Below are 14,841 nucleotides of genomic sequence, written 5' to 3' on the forward strand. Positions count from 1 at the left end.
AGCTATAGGTGAGTGTGGAGGGGGTGGGGGTGGGGCGGTTGCTCAGCCCGCGATTGAGTGAGAGCCCTTTTTAGCCTGGAAATGTCTCGATTCCACGTACCTTCCACGCTGTGCCCTGTTGTGGGGTTCCTCCGTTCGTCTGGACTTGTTTTTATGTCCCTTTGAGGAGTTTTGTGTGTTTTGGTCAGGAGAGGTTAAGAGCTGCTTCTTACTCTGCCGCCATCTTAACCCGGAACCCACAAGTTTCTTTTTGAATACCAACTCCTTTCCAGCAATCTTGTATCTCAGAGACACATGGGGCTTTGGGATCCTTGCTTTGATTCCTGGCCTCAGATGCCTATATTTGGGTTGTACTTCACCATCTGGTCTAACTACTGTGTGACTCTGAGAGTGATCTGTACTCTGGGGACCATCCTGCCCTTATTCTCAGTCTCCCCCCACTTTCTAGCTCCTAAATGCTTGGAGTATCCCTATCTTGCCCCATGTGTCCTGCTCTGTGAGAGGATCAAGAGACTTCTCTCACTAGTGGTCTGTGTAATGATGGGGATGATGATTCACTCAAAATCACTGTGTATTTGTTTTGTGTAGATTCTGTTCTCACTTACCTGTAAACAAATTGGATCCTTCTAGAAGGTAATCTCCTTGAGGGCAGTTATTGACTGTCTCACTTTCATCTTTTTTATCTCCACTACCTAACCTAGTGTCTAGTACATAGCAGGTATTTAATAAATGTTTGTTGATTGCCTGATTGCTCCTCCAGTTATATTCAGATGTGATGAAGAACAAATGAGAACCATTCTAGCAAATGAAGGACAACCTGACCTTCTCCTTCCCCTAGGGCAGTCAAGCACTCTCCCCATCTCCCTACTCCCATTCTTTCCCACTCTCCACTACGGAGGTCATAATCCCATGCTCTGATATGAGGCTGGGACACGTGTTAGATACTGCATGTGGTCATACATTCACACAGCTGTGTGTGCCTGTGTACTCACAGACATTGGAAACAATATCCCTAAACTATGTCTTAGGCATACTACCATGCACATAAGTGCCACAGTTTTCACACATGGGCAAAAATGTAGTTACAAAATTATAGTTTGAGAACTGTAAGGGAGCTTGGAGGTCATCCAGGCCAACAGCCCAATTATATAGATAAGAAAACTGAGGTCCTAGGAAATTAGGTGACTTCCTCAAAGGCAATCATATCATAAGCATCAGAGAAGGATTTGAACTCTCTGAAAAAGCATTTTCCCCATTGGTTTTCTCCTAACCTTTTCTAATTGCTAGTATGAGAGAATCAGTTGTGGTGCTGTCCTCCTATTCTGGACAAGATCCAGAAATGGGATCATTTTAAACTATAGTCCAGGGGGAAGGGACCTCCAGGAAGCAACTATGCATATCTTTACCCCCACCTCTTATTTTTGTAGGTAAAGATGAGCCCTCAGGCCCATCTTTTTGTGTGTAAAACAAACAAAAAACTACCCTCCTACCCAAACTAAGAGCTTTGTGAAGCAGGAAGATTAAGCTCAGTGTTTTGGCTGATTTGGTCCAACAGCCCAAGCTGAGTTATGTGGGAAGACAAAGACTGCCCGGATGACCTTCAAGTATTTCCAGAGAAACCATCTGTGTGATTTACCCCCAAATCCTCTATCCAACTCCTTTGCTTCCTGCCAGGTCAACACTGGAGTTGGCTGTGGGACTTTGTCATCCTTGGCAGAGACCACAAGATCTCAGAGTCCATACCTGATAATCTGATACTGCCTAAGGCAGGAAAGAGAAAAGGAGAGCTTTCAGATACCACATTAAAGACTGAGATAGCTTTTACTGAGCATGTCAGATCTGGATCATAAGAGTCTCATTCCCTCCTGACTTCTGGCAAAGAGGCAGAAGTCATAAAGTCATAAAGGCTATAATCTCTAAATCCTGGCAGATATATGGTAAATTTCTAGTTCTTGGGGTTATGGTGGTAGAACTTACCAAAGAAAATACCAGTTTAAGGCAGGGGAGCAAAGAGAGATCATCCCCTGACCAGGCACAGACTCTCAGAAACATAAGAATGAGGTCTGATTAACTTCCAGCCCAGCTGCTTAGCATGCCCTGTACAGATGGATTTCTAATCTGCCTGGAGAGCAGGGCACTCTTGGCTCAGACTCTGGGAGAGAGGTTATAATCAACTAATCAATCAATAAACATTTTATTGAGTGCTTACTTTTTATGTGCCAGATGCCATGCTAAGCAGTAGGAATACAAAGAAAAAGCAAAAACAGTCCCTACCCTCAAGGAGCTTACATTCGAATGGAGCATGTGGTATCTATGAATCAGAATTTACAAGGCAAAAACAGAGTAGGTAACTTTAAAAGGGAAAACATTAGCTGGTAAGGGTACTCTATAAGGTCTCCTAGAGGAGGTGCTGTTTGAACCAGAGATTCTAAGAGATGGGTATTGGGAAGGGGAGAATTCTGGACATGGGAGGAGACAAACAATATTTGGAGTTAAAAGATGGAGTAACATGTGTGAAGAAAAAAAGCAAGTAGACCACTACAGCCAGATCATAGAGTACATAGAAGGGAGTAGAACATAAGATTAGAAAGGGAGGAAAGGGGGAAGTTCTGAAGAGCTTTAAATACCAAAAATCTTTATATTTGATCCTGGAAGTAATAGGGAGCCACTGAGCTCAATGAGCAGTGGGTGACAGTCAGGCCTATGTATTAAGAAAATCATTTTGGTGCTGAGTAGAGGAGGGATGGTGGAAATATATGTGTGTGAGTCTTGAGGTGGGGAGACCACGTAGAAGGCTATTGCAATAATCCAGGCAAAAGGTGATGAGGACCTGAACTAAGGTAGTGACTGTATAAGTGGAGAGAAGGCAGGTAGAAATGTATGCAAAAGATGCTACAGACAAAAGGAAAAAGACAGTATTTAACAATTGATTGGACTCATAGGGTGAGTGAGAGAGAGAGAGAGTATGGAGCTGATGACAGTGAAGTCATTAACCTGAGTTACTGGGAGAATGAGAAGTTCACAAAAGGGCAATGTCTGGGGGTTGCAGAAGATAATGAGTTCTGTTTTAGACACATTGAATTTAAGATGCTTATGGGACATATGGTTTGGGATGTCCAAAAAGCTGTTTGTGATTTGAAACTGGATTTAGAGAGATTAGATCTAAGAATTATGTGTATTAAGATGGAAATTTAAATTCATGGGAGCTGGTAAGTCCACAAAGAGAGAAAGTATACAGAAAAAAAAGGGAACCCAGGTCAAAGCCTTGGGGGACACTCACCATTAGTGGGTGTGACATAAATGAAGAACCAGCAAAAAAGGCTGAAAAGGAGAAGTAAGACTGGTAGACAGAGCACCAAGAAAGGAGATTTATGGGAATTCAGAGAGGAGAATGTATCCAGTAAAGAGTCAATAGCATTAAATGCTTTATAGACAGATTAAAGATGAGGGATGAAAATGGGACATTAGATTTGCCAATTTGGTAACTGGGAAAAAAAAAAAGCAGTTTCAGTTGAATAATGTGGTCAGAAACCAGATTTAGGTGTGTTTAAGAGGAGAGGAACTGAAGACACTGAATGTAGACACCGATAGGTAAAGGGCTTTTTTCAAGGAGTTTTTTTAAGAAGGGTAGGAGAAATACAGGATAATAGTTGGCAGGTGTATTAGAATCTAGGGAGGGTTTTTTTTTTAATGATAAGGGAGACTTAAGTATGTTTCTAGGTAGTAGGAAAGGAGTCAACGGATGAAGGAGAGAGAGAGAGAGAAAGGAAGAAGAGAAGGAGGGAGGCCCAAAGGGAGAGAGAAAGAGAAATCCTTTGAAGGAAATCCCAGAAGGGGATTTAGCTTAGCTCCAGAGCTCATCACTCACAGACAGAGCTCTCAAGACTTACTATCTCAGGTATCTGACCTGCACTGTCTAGTCCTAAAGTCTGTATGCACTGTCTTATGTAGATAACTGTCTAAATCAAAAGTGTGATTCTTGTCTATCTTACCACCCCAAGAATGTGAGCTCTTTGAGGGCAGAGCCCAGGGATGCTCTTCAATTCCAAAAGGAGAATGATGTCTAGGTCATGAATCCTTTGAAGAATTCAAAACAATATCCCAAATGCCCACGGTATCTCTTAAACTCTCATCAGTGGGTACAGAAGCATTTTATGAGCAATGATGCTGTGATGTCAGTTACATATACAATTCTTCTCTGGGTATTGAAAGGCTTGTGTTCGCTGGTGGTTATTAAGTTCATGATTAAAAAAAAACATTTTTAGAGGCTTAAAAAAAAAGAATGATCACTTCAGATAGGTCACCTAATCTCTTTGGGCCTCAGAGTTAGGAAATGAACTCAAAGGAGAACCCAAGGCTCTCAATCCAGTGCTGATCATAGCAGATTGTGGCACTCCTAGCTCTGAGATGAGCCATCCACAAGCATTAACTGTTTACAGGAAAGCTATTTTTTGAATGCTGAATTTTGAGGCCCTCACACAAGAACCTACTTGATGTTGGGTGATCATAGACACTCAATTCATTGACTCCATCCTTCTCATGAGGACCCAAAATCCAAAGAGGTTTAATAACTATCCCAAAGTCACACGGTCAGTCAGTAAGGGGCAGAGCTGTGCTTTGAACTCAAAAAAAAAAAAAAAACTCATACCCACATCTTGGGTTTTTCCTGCTATGTCCAATTTGTTCTAGGCAAATGTAAGATTGATAATAGGGTGGGAGGGTGGATAAGGGAAGAGAGGGCAAGCAATAGAGCAAATAGGGAGATACAAATGGAGAGCCTTGGATGCACAAAGATTTCTTACCATTCTCTCCAGCTTCTAACATGCCCTGTAGGTATCTGAAGGAGCCAGACTGCTTGGGCTCTGAGGCAGGTTCTCCATATTCCTGAAGCATTTTATATACATCCGATTCCACATCAATTCCATTCCTGCTCCTTGGGAGGGATCTTATAGAGTCAGCAATGCTAGGAAGGGAAGAAAGAAAAAACACTGGTCAGTCACACATGGAAACTTTCAGGCTGCGATCTGCTCCGGACCCTCATGCTCATGCAAGATGGCTCCGGCCAACTGAAGGAGTTCTCTGTGGTCCATTAGAGACCTAATTTCTCTTCTGCTTGTATCAGCTCAGCATGGTTTGGGTCAGTTAGAGGGTTGGAGAGGTGATTTGTGTGTGAGGAGGAGAGTGGCTCACTCTGCTGTATCTCTAGAGCAGGGGTCGGCAACCTTTTTGGCTGTGAGAGCCATAAACACAACATTTTTTAAAATGTAATTTCGTGAGAGCCGTACAGTGCTCACAGTGCACGCTCCTGTAACAGCGCCTGAAAAAAAATTGACTTTATGGCTCCTGCACAAAGAGCCATACGTTGTGGACCCCTGCTCTAGAGGGTCTTTGCCCTCCCTCTAGGTTCTAGAAATGCTTCCTCGAACTTATAGAGGAAAGGAGAGCCTTCCCTCTGGTATCTTGGCTGGAAGGAGTCCAAAGTGTTTAGGGATTGGGAAAAAGGATCAAATTGATGAAAGATCATAGATTTAGAACTGGAAAGGAACTTAGGGGTTATAGAATCTCACCCTCTCATTTAATAGATGAGAATACTAAGGTCTCAGTGGTTCAGTGACCTCCCCAAGGTTAGTCAGATTAAAAAGTGCCAAAGCCCCAATATCTGAGCTCAGGTTCTCTGCCTGCAAATTCAATGTTCTTTCCACTGCATCATGCTACTGAACTGGGAGTGTCCCAGCTGTGTGGTATTTAGGAGAGAGGCCTCACAATGTGCACTTCTGGCCCATCCCTCCCTTACTGGGGGCCTGGAGGAGCTCAGAACTCCACCTTAGTCAACAGTCACCAACTTCATAGAGTTTCTTCATTTCACATGGCTGTATATCTCCCATCCTGTTCAAATCCTACATGCAATCATGGCCAAGAGCTCCCCATTGTTTAAGGGGTGGGGAGTCATGGTCTTTATGAATTTCATAAAATCCCTCAGGCATCGTGGGGGAGAAGCCAAAGTGAAGCAGAATAACTTAATGCAGTGTTTTTAAAACTAAAATATGACTGAGGCAGTGTGTTACAAAGGAAAGTGGGTTGGTTTGGGAGTTAGAAGACCTGAGTTCAATTCCTGGCTTTTCCTATATAACCTTGAGCCAAGTACTTTGGGTCTTTTCCCTCTTCTGTAAAAAGAGGGGATTAGGCTAGATGGCCTCAAAGATCCCTTCCAGATCAAAATCTATGACCCTATAATCACTTACTACCTCTGTGACTTTGATCAAGTTATTTTACCTCTGTGCCTCAGTTTCTTTAGTTGTAAAATGGGAGCTGAGGGATTAGACTAGAGCAGTAGTATCAAACTCAAATAGTAATGGAAGGTCATATATTGACTTAAAAACCACAAATTAACATTTTCTATGTTGTTTTGTATTTTTATTTACTTTAACATTTCCCAATTGCATTTTAATCTGGTTCATCCAGAATTTAAAAAAAAAATCCTTACCTTCTGTCTTAGAATCAATACTAAGTAGTGGTTCTAAGGCAGAGAAGTAAAGCCTAGGCAATTGGGGTTAAATGGCTTGTCCAGGGTCACATAGCTGGGAAATGTCTGAGGTCAGATTTGAACCCAAGACCTCCAATCTCCAGGTCTGGCTCTCTATCCACTGAGCCCCCTAGCTCTTCCATCTGGGAGAATTTTGAAAACTTGAGTCTGATACCAGTGGACTAGAAGACCTTTAAGGTTCCTTCCCTAAATCTATGATCCTAGTCTACAAGTTGGCAAACTATCTAAATTCTTCACAGATTCAGCAGGGTGGCTCTCAGAGATTCCACATTATGACTTGGTGCTGCAGAGGAGATCTCATTGGATCACAGAGCTGGAACAGAGAAGAACCTCAAAGGTCTTCTAGCCCATTCCCCTTATTTCACAGATAAGGAAACTGAAGTCAAGGAGACTGGGAAGGAGGAAGATATAAGGAGTTAATTTCAAAATATTTTAACTATGGTTTTTTCTTTAAACTCTTACCTTCTGGCTTAGAATCAATACCATGTTTTGTTTCCAAGGCTTTGAGCAGTAAGGGCTAGGCAATGTGGGTTAAGTGATTTGCCCAGGGTCACACAGCTAGGAACTAACTATAGTTTTTAAGATAGTAAAAGTTTTGGAACAAAAAGGCTGCTGAACATTAGTATTGACCAGTGGTAAGGAAACAGTGCCTTTTTTGGAGCTGAAGGGCTGAGTGCCTAGCAGAGGATGAGGTCAGGACCCCATGTTCTGGCTGGAAACTCAGACCTCAAACACTACATATATCCCTGGTATCTTTAGGGCTCCCAGAAACTCTGACCAGTGCACACCTGCCCTGTGGTACCTGTGGCAGAAGAAAGTAACTGACTGGAGCTATACGTCCAACATTACCACCGAAATATGACCATCTGCTTGGGGCTACCCTTGATGCCCCATCCAAAAAGACATCTGCTTCTGCTATGTCCAGAAGAACTTGGAATGAGGTTGCTTTCATTGTCAATCTTTGGTCAGGAATTAAAGGGGGATCCAAAAAACTCCACCTATCTTGTTTTTTTTTTTAATCATTAGTCCTTGGGTTAAATTAATGTTTAGATTAAATGCATGTATCTTCCTCCCTTCCTTTTTTGTATAACTGGGAGATGATGAATGCAGAACATTGCATACACTATCTGACTTGTTATATATATTGGGTATTTTTGCTAAACACTTTTTTCCCCTTCTTTCCTTTTTATTTTTGGTATAGTAATGGTTCTCAGGAGGAGGAAGGGAATTATTTGGAAAGGAAAATGATGTAAAAATAAAAAATTTCAATACAATTTTAAAAAATAAAATGTCTCACAGTTAATGAGAGGAAGTAATGCTTGGTCAGACTACACTTTAGTCAAAGACCTTTATCCTAGACTTCAAAGGACAGAAGGAATCCTAGAGCAGAAAAAGTGAAAAATGGGAGACAGGTTAAAAATCAAGTCTGGAAAAAGGGAACTAAGTCTCTGGAAGCTCTGAAGAACATGGGATTCTGAAAAAAGATAATCAGAGCAGGAGGGAAAGGCAGCTGTTGGTTGCTTCTCTGATGGCCAAGTCCTTTTGGATGGATTATTGAGCATTTAGCACCTGTTATTTTCTGTTTAAAAATCAGACTCAAGCAAGTTTTTGTCCTGCTCCACTGGCTTTTGTTCTTCCTGAGCTTGCCCTAAGACATACATTTTATCATTTGACAAGCAGCATATTGTAGTACTTTCAGAACCATGAAGTCTTGAGTTTAAGTTCAACCCCTAACACTTACTAGCTTTGTGGCTCTGGGCAAGCCATTTGATCTCTCAGAGATCTAGAAAATTGTTGAAGACCATACATTTCAGAGAAGATGCTGGCTTGCTTTGGTAGATGGGGTTCCTCACCAGGAACTCCATAAACCAATGAAATCACAGGTCATCCCTATTCTTCCTCTTTAGGAGAAAAGACCCAAAGGTCAGATCCTCATTAATGATGGACTCTCAAGGAACCATGAAGAATGTGTCTACTCATAAATATGTCCCACAAGATTTTTTAAAAATAGATGTTTAGCATCTATTTCCTTTTATCCCAAACCTACTTCTCAATTCCTGCCTTGCTGGGATTGGGATCACCAGTTTCTGTACAATATCTGAGAAACATAGAGAAAACATAGTTCTCTCAGAGGAGGAAGAATCTGGGGCTGCTCCCTCTCAGTAGGGCATTCTTTCCTCTGAATGACCAAAGGGATACACTTGAGACTAAAGCTCTAGTATTTAGGAGATGGAATCAATAAAAGTAGGGCTAGAACTGTGAAGTAAGTGGAGTTTTGAAAAAGAAATGAGACCAACAAAAAAAAAATCATTCCTGCAAGCCAATTTGGGTTAAAGGGTAGAGCAGAGAAGAGCTCTGAGGCCAGTGAAGAAGGAGAAGCTGACCGTGGAGAGCATCTAAGACCCAAAGAAAGAAATACTCATAGTGGATCCTGAGGCATTATGGTATGTAGGCAGGTGTGCTTTTTAGGGATGTGTCACAGCAGTAGTTAGGATCAGCTGTTCCACCTACCTGTGGGGTGGAGACACATGGAGGTTGCTCATCTGTGCCTGCAAACTGGCCTCGCTGTTGTGGGAATAGAGGCGGGATGGGGTCCCATACTGGTGGCCCAGGCTAGTCTTGCTGTCAGCCAGGCTCCCTCCTGAGGCTGAAGATCTTCTGCTGTGAGTGAGTCCATTGTCCTAGAGGTAAGAAAATGTTGGTGAGGCTGAGGCAGCTAGGAAGAGTGGGGGTAAACTGAGGCAAAACCTCCCACTCCCCCACCCCTAATGCACACATTTGGAACAAACGGCTGCCTGTGGCAGCATCTACTTTATTGTTATCCAAGTCCCTGTTTTTTTATTCAATGCAATTCATTTTGACAAATGGTATGAAGCAGTTGCTATAAGCCAAGGACTGGATGAGAAATGCAAAAATGGGAAACAGTCCCTGCCTTCAAGGGACTTACCTTCTACTGGGGATAACAATTTGCCAGATATGTTTCTGGAAAGCAGCTATGAGGCTGGCTTAGTGGATAGAGAGTCAGGCCTGGAGATGGGAGGTCCTGGGTTCTAATTTGATCTCATACACTTCCTAGCTGTGTGACTGTGGGCAAATCACGTCACTCCAATACCCTAGTGCTTATCACTCTTCTGCCTTGGAATTGAAAATATGGAGATTAATTTAATATGCAAAATACTAAATATTATATTTATGAATAGTTTATTAATAATAAACTGAGACCTAACTAAAAGGTTACTAACCAGCCCGCTCCCAGGAACAAAAGAGAAAGAGGGAGGAATTACAATCAAATATAAAACAATAACGTGACCACGAAAACGTGGAGGTGCAGGAGAGATTAAAGGGAATTTTGGGAAAACTAAGGGACTTATTTATGGGGGATGCAGTCCAAGGTTCAAAATATCCATTTATGCGATATTTAGTATTGATTATAAGAGAGAAGGTAAAGGCTTAAAAAAATATGTTTCTGGGACTAAAAGGGGCTTTATTAAATAAATTAAATAAACCTAATTAGTTTGCTGAAGAAGCAGTATTGGTATTTGCTCAGTGACTTAAACTATTTATTTCTCTTTCATACACTTGAATACCCAACACTGATGAGTAATTACTGCAATCAGGCCCTTGTCCCTCAATTATGAACAAAGGTATCTTGTGCCCTTCTTGTTAAATGGGCAGTGATGTTCTGGCAAATTTTTTTTAAACCTCTAATTTTCTGTCTTGTTAAATGACTTCTCCAAGGTCACACAGGTAGGAAATGTCTGAGGCTGGGTTTGAACTCAGGTAGAGGAGTCTTCCTGACTCCAGGACTCTCCCTTTATCCAATGGGACACCCAACTGGCCTTATATTTCCCTATAAGGGAACTAAATTAGGACTCAAGCTCTGAGATACTGATTTATTGTGTGACATCCTTCAAGTACTTTTTCTTTTCTAGGCATCAGTTTCCCCATCTGAAAAAATGAAAGGGTTGGATCAGATGGGTCTCTTTTAACATTGATATTCTGTTTTGAGCTTTTAGAGGGGACAAGAAACCGAAGAACCAGATTTCTTTGGGCTGTGGGGTAGAGGGAAGAACTCCAGGAATTGTTTTGAGGCTGCTCAGTCCCTGTTGTTTCAGGAAGGGATGAGGGCTTCCTCCCCACCTTCCAAAGCCTTGTGTCACCAAATCCCTGTTTCCTGGCTGTGGGGCACCCCAGGGTTGGAAATGGGGAGGCTTTGGAAAGTGGCTTCAGCCTGGGGCAGGGGGTGAGAGCAGGATTACAATGACTGGGAGGGTTACAGGCGATTCAGCTGCAACAGCTGAGAAAACAAAGCCAGCCTGGGCACGACAGCCACCTGTTCAGCCCTTCATGATAATACTCAGTTCTGCATTTATCCTCTGTCCCTACATGTCCAGAGGCTCTCAAGTACCAAACCTGACACCAAAGGCCCAATGGAGAGGTGAGGGGCCTGAGAAGGTTGGGACAGTACAAGAGTGAGTCCTGAGAGCACAGTACAGGTGGGAGGAGAGTGTAAAAATCAAGTGGATGAAAATTGGAGGAAAATGCCCCCAAAGAAAACACGCATTCATGGAAACACACTCTCTCTCTCTCTCTCTCTCTCTCTCTCTCTCTCTCTCTCTCTCTCTCTCTCTCTCTCTCTCTCTCTCTCTCTCTCTCTCTCTCGGATGCATACATACATATGTACGCCACCCCCCTCCAGTCCCCAGACTCACAGAATCCCCTTAGAGATGATCCCGGTTACTTTAGTATCCAATGGAGAAGTTAGGATGCCAATAAGTACCAAGGCTTTTCCAGATGCCCACAGCTGGCTCACCACACACCAAGTGTGCCTAAACTTTTCCTGTGAGGTGGATCTACACTTGTTTGAATGACTTTAAAAGCATCATTACAGGCCAGGCATTTGCCAGCCAGCCTCTGTCCAGTGGGACCTTGTGCACAAGAGGAGCATGGCCTATTTGACCCTCTAGAATGTGATTATTTGAAGACCACGGAGCAAGAGCACAAGGAGTCAAGCTAGGGACTTGGTCTCACACAGGACACTGTGACTAATCTGCAAAGCAAACGATGATGAAAGACGTCTGATACATCCCACTCATAATACACCAGGAATCTCTCTCCCCCTCTTTCTCTCTATCTTCATACTTTGGACAAAAAGATAACTAGAAGACTGCAGCCACAGCGATAGTGTTCCTGCCAGTGGTCAGTGGACTTGACAGTGGTCAAGCACATAAAAGAGAAGGAACAGGGTGGATAAAGTAGATGGGCAACTAAATAACTAGAAAAACCAACAAATCAAAAACCCACAGCTAAATACCAAAATAGAAATTCTGAAAAACAACAGAAGAGGTTAACAAAAATGAAAGCAAAAAAATCCAGTTTTATTAATGAATAAAACTCAAAGCTTTAAAAAATTTAATAAAAAATGTACTAGCAGGGACAGCTAGATGGCTCAGTGGATTGAGATCCAGGACCATAGGAGGTCCTGGGTTCAAATTTGGTCTTGGCCACTTCCTAGTTCTGTGACCCTGGACCTTGGACACTCCATTTCTCAAGTCCATGCCTTTAACCCCCATTGCTTAGCCCTTACCATTCTTCTGTCTTGGAACTAATGCACAGTTTTTATTCTAAGATGGAAGGTAAATGTTTAACATATATGTATATATAAAAATATGTAAAATTAGCTAATTTACATATATGTATACACACAAGATGGAAGGTAAGGACTTAATAAATATTAATATTATTTATATGTTATTTATATTAATTAATTATATTATATGATTATGTTGCATTATTATATTATAGCTTATAATATACACACGTTTATTACATATTATATTATCATAACACAATAATTATATTATTTAATATATTATAATGTCATTTTATATTTAATATATTAAATTACAAATTTATATATTCATTAATTATATATTAATATATTAAACCCTTACCTTCCATCTTACATGTATATATGTAAATTAGCTACTCATTTAAAAAAGAAACAGGGAAGGCAAGTTGACAACATAAAAGTGAGAAAAGGAGAAATCACAATTAATGAAGAGGAAATAATGGAAATTATTTCAAATTATTTTGTCCAATTACATGCCACCAAAACTGGCAAGATAAAACATTTGTTTCTGTTGAAAAATACTAAACTAAAATACAAAAAAGGAACAAAGGGACCTCTCATTGTAAATAGTACCTGTCTAAAACCAAGAGTCAGCATTTAAATATTAGGGGAATATGCTGAAAGTCTAATGGTAAGACAAGGATATCTACATCCCATTATTTGATATAGTAATGGAAATGATAGTTGTGGTAATAAAAGAAGGAAAATGAAAAGAGGAAATAAGAGGGAAAAAATGATCACTCTTTGCAATGATATGAAATTCTATTTAGCAGACCTTTGGAGATTCAATTAAAAATGTAATAAAACAATAACTTTAGCAAAATAGCAGATTATAAAATAAATCCACCTAAATCACTAGCCTTTCTGTATATTATGAACAAATCTCTGAGCAAGGAGAGAGAAACCCATTCAGACTAACTTCAGAATAAATAAAATATTTGAGAATCTAGCAAGCCACAGAGGAAAAGTATGAATGCAAATATAAAATACTCTTATGACCAAAAAACTGCCTAAATTAATATATTTTCTTACTCCTACATCAAATTAACCAAAGCTGACATTATACAACTAGAAAAAATAACAGCAAAATTCATCTGGTAGGTTAAAGGATCAAGAATCTCACTACCCTGGGGAAGACCTAATGCCTGGACTAGTATAGTAGCCTTATGATTGGCCTTTAAGCCTCAACTCTGTCCCAACTCTAGTTCTAGCTGTCATCTTGATCTAAGAGTGGGGGAGGGACCATATCACCCCATCTATTCAGTAAACTCCTCAGGATCAAATAGAAAATCTCCTGCTTGGCTTCATAACTTCTACCTTTTCTCCTTTCTTACTCTACAATACTCCATGATCCTTGGACAATGGCATTGTGGGCTGTTACTCCCTTTCTCAAGTCCATGTCTTTCTGCTAGTGGTCTCCCATGCCTGGAATGCCTTTCCTCCTCATCTTTGCTTCTGGTTTTCCTGACCTCCTTTAACTCTTAGCTAAAATTTCACTTACTGCAAGAAGCCAATGTTCTCTGAACATTGTATAAACTAATGGAAATATTTTGTGATGATCAACTGCGGACTAAAACTATTATCAGCCATACAAGGACCCAAGATAACCCAAGAGATTCATGATGAAAAGTGCTATCTATCCACAGCCAAAGAAGGAACCATTAGAGTAGGAGAATGCAGATTGAACCATGCCATTTCTTGCCTTATTTCCCTCATGAGTTTTTTTCTTACATGTATGATATATTTCTTCTTTCACAACACGAGGAACAGGAAAATTTGTATTGCATGACAACACTGGAATAACCTATATCATATTGTTGTTGCCTGGAGAAGGGAGGGGGTGGGGATGAGAATGAATATGAATTTGAATTATAAAATGCCAGAAAGCAATTGTTAAAGAATGAGTTGGAGAAAAAAGAGATCCCCAACCTTAATGCTAGTGTCTTCTCCCTGAGATTTTCTTCATTTTATATATCTTGTTTGTATATAGTTGTTTGCATGTTCTCTCTCTCTCTCATTAATCTGTGAGAGCAAAGATTGTGTTTGCCTCTCTCTGTATCCCTAGCATTTAGTTCTTGACATATAATATGTGATTAAGAAAAGCCTGTTGACTTCATTCGGGGCAAGGGCTCGATAAAAATTGTTGAGAAAACTGAAAATTGGTTTGGTGGAAATTATATTTCCTGTAACATCTCACACTATAAACAACAACAAGCTCCCAATGGATACATGAGCAACATATTAAAGGCCACATCATAAACAAATTAAAAACAAGGAAACAGATACCTTTCACAAATGTGGATAGGGGAAAAGTTCTTGTCTAAACAAAGGGTAAAGATTGATGCCAGAAGAGAAAATAGACAGAACAAACGAAATCAATATAGTTGAAATTATAAGGAAAAGAGTTAATTGGGAAAATTCTTTTTCTAATAAAAGTATATATCCAAGATACAGGGAAATGGCTCACTTATATATGACAGATACATAGAAAATAAATAAATGAAAGGATATGAATAAGCAGTTTTCAAGGGAAAAAAATCCAAGTAATCAATAGCCATTTGAAAATGGGCCTTAAATTATTAAAAATAGAAAAGTGAAAATGAAAACAACTCTCAGCTTCCATTTGATACTGATCAGATTTTCAAAGACGGGGGGGGGGGGAAAA

At 40.5% G+C, this 14,841-nt stretch overlaps 1 protein-coding gene across 1 annotated transcript in view; it reads right to left on the minus strand.

The window, feature by feature from the left end:
• The window catches only part of PDLIM4 (PDZ and LIM domain 4), a 117,450-nt gene that overhangs the window by 6,745 nt on the left and 95,864 nt on the right, over positions 1 to 14,841 (minus strand). The window contains exons 4-5 of the mRNA XM_044664673.1: positions 9,056 to 9,225; positions 4,803 to 4,963 (exon numbers count right to left, since the gene is read on the minus strand). Of these exons, the coding sequence (XP_044520608.1) occupies positions 4,803 to 4,963; positions 9,056 to 9,225 (331 nt within the window). The remainder of the gene's footprint in view (positions 1 to 4,802; positions 4,964 to 9,055; positions 9,226 to 14,841) is intronic.

The sequence above is a fragment of the Gracilinanus agilis genome, chromosome 2 (genome assembly GCF_016433145.1).
Source record: "Gracilinanus agilis isolate LMUSP501 chromosome 2, AgileGrace, whole genome shotgun sequence".
Taxonomy (NCBI): domain Eukaryota; kingdom Metazoa; phylum Chordata; class Mammalia; order Didelphimorphia; family Didelphidae; genus Gracilinanus; species Gracilinanus agilis.